Here is a 13,700-nt window from a genome sequence, read left to right as displayed (position 1 = left end):
CTTTTGACGTGGCCAGCACTGAAGTTGTGGTGAGACTTGCAAGCTGAGCCCACAAGATGTCAGTGTCCCCCCTGAAATGGGTGTTTTGTGGGGGATAATTGTATTTCCTGCACATTTATCCTCTGCAGCTCGCCTCTGGCAGCTCCAGGGGCTCCTCAGGATTCCTGCTGCAGCTTCCCTGCCTTGCAGGAGCTCTCCTGAGCACGGGGAGAGCTGATTCTGCCTGCAGGTAAGGCTGGAGGGGTTCCTGGGTGAGATTTCATCTGCTCCGCTGGGTACCACTGCCTCTGAAACCACAAACCTGTCTGGGAACTCAGAGCAGGGTAAATCTCTCAGTGGGAAGGATCTAAATCTTAAAATCAAACGAGTTTAAGTTTGTGTCACCTGCTCGCAGTCCCAGCTATGCTGCACTGGACACAGAGCTGCACACCACGCTGTGCAGAGCCACAGAAAGGCAAATCTGGGGTAAAAAAAAATAAACCTCCACCAAATTACATCTTTTCATTCTAAAGAGTCATTTTTATCCAGTTTATTTTGGGGGAACCAGCACCGAAGCTGCAAATAGCACATTTCCATCAAGTGTATTTGATAATTAAATAAAGGGATGTCTTCTCTCCCTTCTGGTGAGTTTTTACCAAAGAATTTGCAGTTTTCTGCAAAGAATAAAAAGCCAGTGAATCTTAATTTCATTCAAGGGCTCCACCTGATTGAAGGTGACCTTTCTGAGAGCACAGCACCTGCCTTGGGGACACATTTGGAATTTGGGAGCCATCACCTGGCACTGCCCACTGTTCCTGCTCCCCACAGCAAGAGACAGAACGCTCTCACTGTCAGCAGAATGAGGAGAGCAGGCTGAAGCTTTCAGAAAAGGTAATTAGTGATCTGTAATTATGGAAATCCTTGCAAAACCAATATAGAAATCAGGCTCTGAGGCTGGGCATGGGAAACCACAGGACTCCAGCAGTAAGGGAGGAATTCTGAATTGGCTCCAAGCTGGAAATCCACAGCTGGGTAAGAACAATACATTCCTAAAAGCAAATAAATCTTTTTCTTGCACTTCATTATGGCCCAGGGAACCACATTTACCTTCCTCTGCCAAAGGAATTCCCCCTTTTGATCAGAGAAATCATTGCAGGGATTATTTCTCTAATTTCTTGTTTCTGTATAGGAAACCCTCCCACCAAACCTTCCCATTTCACTTCAGATGGAGCAGATGGAACCAAACTTACCCAAGGAGAATTCCCAGTCTATCCCAGCCCAGCAATGCTGGGAACACCATGTGAAACCTCCCTTTGGGACAGCTAAAATGAACCTTAGACCTCTTCCTGCTCATCCACCCAATAAAGTTCACATTCCAAATGAAGGTTTAAAATTTAACAGAACCCAGGTATTGCAGCTCATTGAAATACAACCTCAGCTCGAGCCTGTGAGCAATTAAACTCTCAGAGAAAAATCACTTTTAACCCACCTGGCCCCTCAGCAGGAGCTGCTCACCAGAAAAGTGATTTCCATACAAATTTGGGAGCTTTTCACACAACATAAAATTATTTCAATCTTCTGGTTATTAGGCAGTGAAACTGTTAAATTAGCTAAAATGCTCAGAGTGGTAGAAATGCGGAGTTTTATGATGTTTTTTCAGTCCATTTGAGGATAACCTGCTATTAAGTGTTCCTTTGGAACAGTATAATGACAATTTAAAAGATGGGGTAGTGAAAGGAGATAAAGAAAGGTGGGATTTATACTGAGGAATAACAGGGAAAGAAGTATTCAGACAGAATTTCGTATCCACAGAGAAGGTCAAAAGCTGGATAAAACTTTCAGGGAATCAGCAAAACAAGCTTGTCTCATTCCAAAGCTCAGCAGTGATAAACCTGAATTTGGACAAGGTTTAAATCTTCAGCTGCACGAGCCCAGGGTGCCCCTTTTTGTTCCTACAATTTCTAAGACAATAAAAATACTTTAAGGTTTGTGCCCTGTGTTTTTTCCCTTAATTCTCATGCAAACTCATTAGTTATTACTTCAGAAAATGAAGAAAAATCCTCAACACAGATTAACCAGGCCTTTTAACCATTAAATCTTTGAAGATTCTGCTTTAAGCTCCCTCCCAACCCAAACCATTCTGGGACTTTCCTCGTGTCCTCCAAGCCTGGGAACCTGCAGCTTCTGTGGGAATCTGACTCTGAAGATGCTTTGGCTTTGAATTTTTGGCCTGAAAGGCTCAGGGCTGCCAAGGACAGCCCTCCTGGGCTGGTATCCCTGGACCTGGGCTCAGGGATTTGCCCTTTGTGTCCCTCCATCCTCGTTTTCCTCCGGCACCAACAGCTCCCTGGTGTTTGTCGTGGCTCAGTCCCTGCACCACTGTGGGTTTGGGGCACAGGGATGGGATTTTCCAGGCAAAATGAGGCAGCAGGGATGGGAGGGACATTCCTGCTGTTTGTGGGAAACACGGGGCTGCATTCTGAGAGAAAGTGGGGAGTTGAAAGATAAAATTGTCTTTGAGAAGCTCCTAAAGCCCCCTGTGGGAAAACACTCAGAGGGGCTTTGTTTCTGCCACCCCAGGGGCAGCCACAGCTTCCCTGGGGCCTCCCCACCCTCACAGGAACAATTCCTCCCCCAAATCCCATCTCTGAACCTGCCCTCCTTCAGTTTAAGGCCATTCCCCCTTGTCCTATCACCCCCTGACCTTGTGAAATCTCCCTCCCCATCCCTGTAAGCCCCTTCAGGTCCTGGAAGGTCTCTCAGGTCTCCAAGAGATTCCTGAGAACCAAGCAGGCACCTCCTGCTCCAAACCTCCCATGGATGGGGAGGGTGTAAAGCCGTGTTTGCAGCCTAAACCCTTTAGAAAAGACGAAAAAAAGAGGAGGCAGAGCTGTAAATGTCACCTGAGCCCCAGCAGGGGTGTCTCACTCAGCTGGGTGTGAACCTGCAGAGAAACCACCACCTCTCCTCGCTGCAAAGGGTTAAAAGGGGCAGCATGGCCAAGTCCTCTCCTCTCACCTCATTTCATTTGTGAAATCACAAAGGAAAACACCAACACCAACCTCCCCTGCTGCCCAGACAAGCCCTTTCACCAACATCTCATTTACCAGCCAGCAGCAGAGCCTTGGCCTGGAAGCAGAAACCTGTGGAAAACCACTGAGATAAGGAACATGGGAATGAATTAAATTCCATCTGCACGGATCTCAGATGGCCCAATGGCAAATATTTGCTGACCAGATAAGATCAACAGCATTGCAGTCCCAGGCTGTTTGTAAATCACTCCGTTTTGATACTCTTGGGTGACTGGTTGCCCTAAACCACACAAATACTGGAAGGCAAATATTTTAAAAGAAAACCACAAACTACTGCACAAAGGCAGTGAGATTCAGCCAAAATAAATAAATAAATAAATTAAATAAAATACCAGGACTGGTGGAATTCACAGTTACTTGGCAGGGACTACCAGAAACAAATGGCAAAAAAATCTGCAGTCACAGCAAACAGCACATCAGCGCTCCCAGGAGACAGGAATGCAGAAGCTGAAAAAAGAAAAAAAAAACCAAAAAAACCCACTTTTTTGGGAGCACTTTAGGCCTCATTTGAACCTGCAGGCTCAAAAATGGAAAAAGTTACATTAATACTGAGTTGCTACCAAGCCATCATTTGTGTGTTTTCAAATTTCAGATTAGAAGAGACACCAGAGAGAGGAAATGTTGTGCTCTTGGGTTTGCCAAAGCCACCAAAAAGCAGAGAAGAGCAGCTGCTTCCCTCAGACACCAACAGCTTCCCCCATGTGACACCTGTCTTCCCAAAATCCTCAATTAACCAGCTCCAGCTACAAGCAAAAATGGGGGGGAAAAACCCCATTTGCCTGTCCCATGATGAAACCCCATCGGTTCTTCACACAAATGAGGTTTTAACAAGAATTTTAGCAGAAATAACAAGCCTGGTACACACCCACTTCCCAATTCTTGCCGTGCTGGTCGGAGAGGAGCAGCCCCATTTCCTCCCCCCTGAGCACAGCTGGGAAGTGGAAGTTCAGCAAAAACTGAAGAACTGAGAACTGCAAAATTTGGAGCAGCTCATTCTGCTCTAAAACCCCACCAGGGCTGCCCAGACTCCCCAGCACGGGGCTGGAGCAGCTCCCTCCTCACCAATAAACATATTCCTAAACACTTGGATCACTTTTCCATAATGGAAGAGGCTCTATAACCTTAATCTTGTGGCATTTTTGGTTTTTTTTTTATTTTTCACGATCAGCAGTTTCTTAGGGGGGAACAAAAAACAATCACATCACTCAGGTTTTTTCCTCTAGAAAATACCACAATGTTTTTCACACATGTCAAAGTCAGAAAAAGGGGAATGACCATTAATTTACTCCCAGAAATGCTCAGGGTGAATTTCAATTTAATTTAGGAAAGCAAAAGCATTATGGGCTACTTGAAATTAAAGGCTTAACTTTATAAGCCAACTCAAAATATCTAAGCCACCAATTTGTAAATAATAATTTTAGCTCAAGTTCCAACAAATCAGCGATTCACTATTAACTGATTTATATCACTAGAGGGATCAAGAGAAAGTTTTTTTTAAGGAAAAAAGGAGAATTTTTACCTCAGAACGTGAAGGGAAGCAGCCTCAGAGCCCAGTGCTGAGCAGTGCTGGAGTCTCCCCTCATTTGTTCCACACTTAGAGATAAGTTATCAGGATTTCATCTGAAAAACCTCCACATTTGCATAGCTGGCAGCTCGAGAAACCTCCAGCTCCTCAGCACAGACACTCTTCTGAGCTGGGATGGAATTCATCTCATAATGCACCTCATTTTTAATATGTTAGAGGAATTTAGGACTTAGACAAGTCTTTCCTTTTGGATGAATCCACAGTGAGTGTCAGATTTTCCAGCAGAAATCCAACCCGAGTTAATTCATCCACAGAAGTGCCAAGAGCTGCTGCACGAGCTGCTCCCCACTGATGCCACAAAATTCACAAGTTTTGCATCTTTTGAAGCACCAAACAGTGCAAAGACCATCCTTAACCAGTCCTGATCTTAGGCCAAAGGAAGAGCTGTCCTTAAATTTAAGCCTGAATGATCTACTCAGCACTTCTTGCCCCAAAACCACATGCAGGTCCTGAAATTACAAGCAAGGATGGATTGAAGAGGGAAATAATAAATTGAAGCTGATCAAGTGCCTTATGCCCACATCAATAATTCATACAGGCTGCAGGCACAGCAAAATGCCCCTGAAAAAAGAAATATCATCATCTCTTAATAAAAAAAATAAAATCAATTTGTGCACCTGTGTGCAGGGTTGATAGTTTATAAAGGTAAATTAAGCCAATAAATTGGCTGGCAAATGGGTGAGGGGTGGAGGAGGAGCTCATAAAACCCATCCCATTTATCATCTGCACAGCAGCCTTGAGGTTTGGATCCTCATTCCTTGAACAAGGACACGTTCCAGGGACAGTCCTACCCCCAGCTGGAATTGGAATGGGAATTGGAATTGGAATGGGAATGGGAATGGGAACTGGAATGGGAATTGGAATTGGAATGGGAATTGGAATTGGAATGGGAATTGGAATTGGAATTGGAATGGGAATGGAAATTGGAATTGGAATTGGAATGGGAATGGGAATTGGAATGGGAATTGGAATGGGAATTGGAATTGGAATGGGAATTTGAATTGGAATGGGAATTGGAATTGGAATTGGAATTGGAATTGCCTCTCCCTGCTCTCTCACCTTGAACGAAGCAGCGTGAGGGGCAGGAAAGGCTCTCTCAGCCATCCCTGGGGTTTAATGGAAGGAAAAGAACAGTATCAGCTTTTAGAGAACCAGCAGGTAAACAAACCTCACCATTATCCAGCCTGTTAAAAACTAACCAGCACGCTGGAGTTTCCGGATGAGAAAAGCAGACCTGGAGCATTAGAGACAGCGTTGGGAGAGCTGAAAGTGTTTGTTTATTCACTTGGATGCTCGATGGATGTTAATGGTCACAGAGCTCTTGCTTGGGGCCATGTGAGCACAGCGAGGAGCAGCTCAGCTGGAGCACAGCCTGCTCTTTCCCAGCCTCCAGCTTTCCTGGGAAAACCCTGCCATCAAACAGGTATCTGGCCACAAAACGGGGATAAAAGTTACCAAAAGGCTCCAAAATCGAAATTCCAGCAGCTTGGTGGCAACTCAGCCAGAGAAACTGGGTGGTTGGGGGAAAACTGCACCAATTTCTCCAGCAGGAGCCACAGCCTGATGGCTGCTCCTGCCACCAGGTGAAATTTGGGAATCTGCACTCCTCATGGGACACCTGCACCCCCAGCACACGCTGGGAATCCCTGTGACACCTGGACAGGATGAATGAAGGCAATGAAAGCCTGGTGAATGAAGGAATTCTGCTGCACAAAACCCTGCAGCCTCCAGCACAGCTGTCCCTGCTGCCCTCAAACAAATCTGTCCCCAACAGCAGCAGCAGCAGCAGAGAGCAGGTGATCTCTCTGAGATCTGTTTTATAGGAAATTTCTGATATCTGTTTTATAGGAAATATCTGATATCTGTTTTATAGGAAAACAGCTTCTTGACTAAAGAAAGTTACATTACATGGCCCTCAGTGCCACAGTTAGTTGAGGTGTTAGGGCTGGCTTGGACTCGATGATCTTGAAGGTCTTTTCCAACCTGGTCATTCTGAGAATTGTGTGAATTTCACTCGGGGCAGAGCAAAGTTTACCCCACGTCTCTTTCAAATCAAAGCCACAAAACCCCTCAGGGTTTATCACCCTTTTCCATGGCCAGCTCCCCACAGGTTCCTCTCCCTGTTTTCTGCTGAGAGCCCAGGGATGATCTCTGCACTCTGCCAGCCCACAGGCTCAGCACCAACCCTAGAGAGGCAAAAATTCCATCTGAGAGCATCACATTTCCCCTGGCACAAAGGGAAGATCTGGAGCCTGCTGCACGTGAAGGAAGGAGGTGCCAGCTTTGGTATGTTAATGCCACCCAAGCCATCCACCACTTCACCCTTTTTCCAGTCACTGCTTCGGAAACATCACCAAAAAATCCCCTGGAGATGAATAAGCAGGAAGTTGTCAGCGTGGCCGTGTAAATAACATGTGTTCAAGGAAACTTGGCTCTTTTTTCTGCCTTCACACCAAAAGAAACGTGCCTTGGCCTGTCTGAAACTCATTCACCATCAAGAAATCCAAATTAAGTCCTTCAGCTGAAGGACTGGATCCTTCATCCTCTGAACTTCAGACCATAATTTCAATATTCTGACACTTCAGCACATGCCTCATGCATTATCTTTCCTATTTTGTGTGCTGTGCCTGAATCCCTACTTGCACCATCACTGCTACGTGAAAATCAGAACTATTTCCTAAACCAAGAGAGGTTTTTCCATGTTAACTTGCTGAGAGAGGGATTATCAGATCCTCAGTGGCATGCATTCATTGATGAAAGTTCTTTAAAAATTAATAAGCTGACAGACTGACCTTGCTAAAGGGACCTGATGCAAGAAAAATTATCACATAATCAGAGTGGATATTCAAAGCTGTAAACACTCAAGGACCACAGCAGGCAGTGAGTCAGTGTGGTTTGGTGGGTGCAGAAAAGATAAAGGTTTCTCTTTTTCTGGAAGTGCATCACATCCTTTAAACACAACCCCCCAGATCAGCTGCAAAGAGTGGAAGAAAACTTGGCCCACATTAAGCCAGCCTAAGGATTTATAAAGTAGTAATTTCTTGGAGAAATCTTTGACATGTCTTGTGTGTTTGGGGCCTTCAGGAAAGGCAGGTTGTTCCAGTGCCCTGCCAAAGGAAGAGTTAATCCCACTGCATGTGGGGTGAACTGCAGAGGGTTACACAAGGTGCATTTATCTCTGTGTGGCCACACAATACAATGCCTGGGCATTAATTCCCTGCGTTGACAGGCTCTTGGAGGTCTTTGGGAATGACTTGTGCCCTTTTCAGCCAAAGGACTCTGCGACTTTCAGGTCTGGGAAGCTGCCAAGGGCTGAGCCTGGACACCTTGACACACAGACCCACTGGGCTGCCTGGTTTCTCTCTCTTGTCCTCTGTCCCAAACTAAGGGAGGTCCCAGTGGTAGGAGTGAGCATCACCACAGAACAGTGGCAGAGGTTTGGCAGCATCGCTCCCAAACAGGTAATGCCAGCAGAGAGCTCACCCCTCTCTCCCGGGGTCTCCTCAGGACACCTCAGTGAAGTTAAATCTTCTCACCCACTGGCTCGGTGTCACCTGGAAGGCCACGAGCAAGGACAGAGCCTTGCCCTGCCGTTCCCAGAGAGTTCCCAGGCCTTTTTCCTCTGGCACCAGCACATCCAAGCAACACCACCACGTTCCAGCCAACAAGGCGAGGACAAACTCCAGGAAGAGGCACATCCAGGGGAGGAACAGACCCTTCCAGCCTGTTCTGGACAGCATCACCTTGGGAGCAGGGAAGGGGGGCGGCCGGAGAACCTACCTGCTCTCACTGCACTCCTTCTTCTCTCGGACGCGCAGCCACTTCCGAAGGAGGAAGCGCTTGCGGCGTGGGGAGGCACTGGGAGTGGAGCAGTTGGACCAGGGGGTGTCCTCGTCACTGGAGGGGGTGATCTCAATGGATGGGAGCTGCAGGTATTCCTTGCTGGAGGAAGGAGAATCCTGGTACCTGCCGGCCTCCAGGCTCTGCTCCTGCACGTTCTTCATCCTCCTCATCTTGAAGCGCTTCCTGCGCAGGGTCGGGGTGGACGAGCTGGACCAGGCGCAGCCGCCCTCCAGCACCTGCTGCTCGGGGACCCGCAGCGCCGGGAGCTGCAGGGTTTCTGTCATGTTGGCAGCTGGCATCAGACGCCCTTTCTCCTCCTGCTCCCACCCCCAGGCACTTGTAGCTCCGATCTCGGTGTAAACCACACCGCAAAGCCACGGCTCGCCTTCCTCCTCCCTCCGTGCCCTCCCTCTCAGGCAGGAAACCTCATGTTCTTCACGTGCTCTCATTTAACCAGCGGCGGGGAGGGGATGGCCGGGACACGGACACGCCACAAGGGAAGCCAGTTTCAAGTTTCCTTTCTCCTTCTCTCCCCTCCACCGAGCGCCTGCCCTGCCCTCTCTCCAAGCAGGTTTAGCCCTGGCACAGGGGCTGGAGCGAGGCTTGGCCGGGCTTCAGCTCCCCTGCCCTGCCCCCTTTGCCTTCTCCTGGCTCAGCAAAGGAAAATCTGCCGGGGCTGCTCTAGGAAAACTCGGCTGCGCTTCTTCTCGGGAGGCGAGGCAAGCATGGAGTGGAGCGGCGTGAGCTGTGGGGAGGGCAGAGAGAGAAACAGAGGGAGGGGAGGAACAAGGCTCCATAAAAATCAGGGAAAAGAGCAGCGGGAGCAGTTCTGTCTGTGCGGCGGCTCAGACACACACGGGCAGCTCCCGAGCCCCGGAGCCAGCGCTCGGGTTACCCAATATTGCTGCTGCTGCCACAAATCCTCCCGCTGCAAAGGGGGGAAGGAGGGGGAAGAGCCTCCCGGAGGAGCCAGCTGGGCGGGGTTGTCCCTTTTGTCCCACCTTCCTGCTCAGCCAGCCCACCCCGAACGGCTGGCAGCGAGCGCACTTGGACTTTCAGCCTTCTTTCACAATAATTTCTCTTTTTTTGTTGTTGTTTGGGTTTATTCTATTCTATTCTATTCTATTCTATTCTATTCTATTCTATTCTATTCTATTCTATTCTATTCTATTCTATTCTATTCTATTCTATTCTATTCTANATTCTATTCTATTCTATTCTATTCTATTCTATTCTATTCTATTCTATTCTATTCTATTCTATTCTATTCTATTCTATTCTATTCTATTCCATTTCATTCCATTCCATTCCATTCTATTCTATTCTATCTTATTTTTTTATTTTTATTTTACTTTAATGTAATTTTTTATTTTTATTTTTATTTAATTTATTTTTATTTTATTTTAATTTAATTTAATTTTAATTTTGTTTTTTATTTTATTTTATTTTTATTTTATTTTTTATTTTATTTCTATTTTTATTTATTTTTCTTTTATTCTATTCTATTCTATTTTATTCTATTTTATTCTATTTCATTTTATTTAATTTTTATTTTATTTTATTTTATTTTATTTTATTTTATCTTATTTTATTTTATTCTATTTTATTCTATTTCATTTTATTTTATTTTATTTTATTTTATTTTATATTTATTTCATTTCATTTCTATTTTATTTCAGTTCATTTTCATTTTATTTTATTTCATTTCATTTTTATTTTATTTCCTTTCATTCCATCTAATTTCATATTTTTTTTATCTTATTTGTCCCCACTGACTGCTCGCAGAGAAGCCAAAGGAGGAGGGGGATTGAGGAACAGCCAAAAAAGCAGCAGCAGCAGCAGGTGGCACCAGAACTGGTCGGGCTTTTAGCTCAGTTTTGAGTGAAAACTGATTTAAAAGAGTTCTCGTGGGACGATGCTGCTTCCAAAATGCCCGTGGGGGATGGAGGGTGTGGGGTGCAGGAACCCCCGGGACACAGAGGACAGGGACAGGTGCAGGACAGGTTTGACACGGGACAAAAGCACTGCAGGGAAAATTCTCAGGCATCCACACACCAAGGGTCAGACACTCAGAGCAGCAGCCACAGGACTGGCCTGCAAAATTCTGGTGATGAAATCAAATCAGGAAAAAGTGTTGTGACAGATTCTCCATCAGTACCCTCTGAATTTCGCTGGCTGATCCTGCATGAGGCCCTATTTTCATGTGAAGAAAAGGGATATAAAATTAAAATCCTCTAAGGCAGGCACTAAAACTCCTCTGCGTGAATTTCGAGCGTGCTTTAAAAAGAAAAAAAAACAAACAAAAAACACAAAAACATCTCTAAATCAACCTGACACAGCTTTAGTTTTCATTGTTCAACAGCCTGGACCTTTAAAAATATTAGCTTCAGGTTAGAAAATATTTGTCAACCCAAATCCAAATAGTTATTCTTGCACGGACTGCCTCGGTTTTGTTTGAAAATAAACTTCACAGGAACTCTGAACATCAAACTCCATCTAGGACAGGGATAATGTGTCAGGAAAGGAAGATTTATAGCAGCAGGAACAAGGGGGAAGGAAACATTTCAATCAAATGACAGAGCAGTTTAAAAGCTCAAGTGCTATATTTAATTTCTGCACTGTCCTTTTTGCTCTGCTCATTCTGTAAGTTAATAGCTTGACAGCTCTTCAGATGGATTTCTGGAGGATCTGTCACCTCGGTATCCATGCACCAGGTGCACACACACAAACAGAATGCCTTCCACAAACACCCACTTCAAAAGAGAAACTCAAAATAAATGTTGTTTTCTTTTTAAGTCCAAAAAACAAAATTTACAGTTTAGACAAAATGTCAATATTTCAAAAGGAGCTTGGGTGGCTTTGCCTCGGGGGCATGTCCCTTTTCTCCCACATCCTGCTGTGGTTTCTACCTTGTCACCACACGGTCAGCAGCGCTCCTGCCTACCTCATAATCCCAAAAAATGACATTTCACCTTCTCCCCGGGGCACCTGCGAGTCAAACCCCCAGAGCATCACCCCTGAATTTTAACCAGGAGAACGTGAACCTTCACCCGAGCACCTCCCTGCCCTGGGGAAGGGAGGAGCAGCCCTTTGGGGGTTATCATGAAGGTTTATTCCATGCATTGGTGGGTTTCAGCTCCCGTGGAATCTTTCATCAGCTGCACAGGAGCCTCATTTAATTGCAGCCACAAGTACAGATGAGGGTCAGAGCTCGCACTCTGGCACCATCCTTTAGCACAGTGGGCATTGCAAACCCTCGGAATGCCCACAGAAATTATCTAATTAATCCACAGGAGACTCATCCAGGGGCCAGAGCAGCTTTGGTGACCACTTTGTTACCCAAGGAAAAGCTGGTGCTGTCGCCAGGCTGATTTTTCACCCCGATTCCCACTGAAAGACCTTTTCTCACCTCCTTTAAACGTGAAAAAGGAAATAATTCTCTGTAGATTGGGAGTCCTTCTGCTCTGGGGGGAGGCACCAGCACAGTGAGTGCCCCTTTAACTCCAAACATCCAGGGATTAGTAACCAGCCCCCATCTGCACTCCAGCACATTTTTATCCTGGAGAAGGGATGCCGGGCACCTGCCTGATGCTCTGGGAAAGGAGAGAAGCTGTGCCCTGAGAGCCAGCTCCAGCACCTGACCCAGAGTGAGAGATTCCAGCCTGAGCAAGGACTATTTCTGTCCCAGCCACAGCAGCACCCCCTCCAGAGCCTGCGTTAATGACTATTCCTGCAGTTTAATGATCCGTCTAATGACGGATTCATTCCAGCAACAACCTCGGGTTGATCAACAGCTTTTCTCCTTCTCAGATATTCTGGGTGCTCCGGTGCCCTCGGAAAAGGGCTTGCAAATGAAGCAATTAGGAAAGAAAAATCCTATAAAAAAATTAAAATCCCTTCCCTGAAGGAAAAACATGAACTAATGGCAGCCCAGACTCCTTGGCAGACCTTTCCATAAGGGCTTTCCCGTGGGTTTAAGGGATAGCAAAATAGGAGATGAATACAGAGTAGTAGCTGGCACTGAGAGCAAGAAAACAGTTTTATTAATTAAAAGCAGTTATTTTTAAGCACAGGAAATACATTACAGCTTTGTCAGAAGTTGAACCAAGTCACTCAGATGCACATCTGGCTGCAGAGGCTCTGCCAGGCCAGGCAGGGGGATTGGAGCACTCACAGCCTGGGAGGAACTCAAGCAGAATTCCCTTTTTTCCCATAGTTCAACATCATTTTCAGCTAATTTCCCTTCCTGGGCACACAGCTGAGAGTGGCAGGTTCTGCATGAGGAATCTGCAACGCAGGCATGACCCTGCTAAGCCAAAACTCTGATTTTTTGGACTTCAAAAACATACAGGAAAGTTTTTTTGTTTGTTGGTTGGTTTGGGGTTTTTTTGTTTTGTTTTGGGGGTTTTTGTGGTTTTTTTTCTTTTTGTTGTTTGTTTGGGGGTTTTTTTGTTGGTGTCGAGGGTGCTGGTGGCTGGGGGATGTTTTGGTGAAAAATCTGGAGTAATTTTGTGATTTTTAAATGAAAACTCGATATTTATCCAAATTCATTTTCACATTCTAACATCCTTCTGCAGGAGCACACATTGTCTCTGGAGCTGGATCTCAGACAGCGCCTTCAGCCCCATTTTGCTCTTTGCACATGAAATGAGTTCTATTACAACCTGACAGATGAGAACCTGCTGCAAGCAGCGCCTGTTGAGTAAATTCTTATTTCAGCGCCCTCCCTGCCAGCAGTTGCTGTCCCTGGTTTGGTTTGGGCTGGGTGACACCTGATCCCTCCACGTGTTGTTTTTTGGAAATACCAGCCCCAGTCTGGGACAAAGAGAGGTTCACACATTCCTCTGGCTCATCCTCGCCTCCCTTTTTCCCTCCTCGGTGCAATATTTTCAATTCAAACTCCACTCAGTGGGAAAATCAGCGTTTGGATAAATTAGATCAGTTCTTTCTGCTGTAGAACTTGAATTTATCTGGGTTTTGCCCTCTGAATTAAAAGCAGGTCTGCACATCCCTGTAGTTCCAGAGCCCACAAGTGCCAAGTGCATCCCCCACCCCAAAAAATTGGGATCTGCTCCTACTGGGATCACAGCCTTGCCATCCCCAGCCTTGTGGGCAACAATTTGTGTCTCTTCTCTGCTGTGAGAGCCAGAACTTGAGGAATATTTATTCTATCACACACTGGTCCCTGCCCATTTTAACAA

The 13,700-nt window shown here is 45.9% G+C and overlaps 1 protein-coding gene across 4 annotated transcripts in view; it reads right to left on the bottom strand.

Annotated features, from left to right (window-relative positions):
• Positions 1 to 9,616, bottom strand: part of GRAMD1B (GRAM domain containing 1B) — a 91,424-nt gene extending 81,808 nt beyond the window's left edge. The window contains exon 1 of one of the 4 annotated variants that reach the window (XM_033519671.1): positions 8,437 to 9,616. In XM_033519671.1, coding sequence (XP_033375562.1) covers positions 8,437 to 8,948 — 512 coding nt within the window. In that variant the 5' untranslated portion in view covers positions 8,949 to 9,616. The remainder of the gene's footprint in view (positions 1 to 8,436) is intronic. The other 3 variants (XM_015649730.3, XM_015649727.3, XM_015649729.3) reach the window with 3 other exon arrangements.
• Positions 9,617 to 13,700: the final 4,084 nt, after the last annotated feature.

This window comes from Parus major, chromosome 24 (assembly GCF_001522545.3).
Source record: "Parus major isolate Abel chromosome 24, Parus_major1.1, whole genome shotgun sequence".
Taxonomy (NCBI): Eukaryota; Metazoa; Chordata; class Aves; order Passeriformes; family Paridae; genus Parus; species Parus major.
This window is presented reverse-complemented; position numbering and strand designations above follow the sequence as displayed.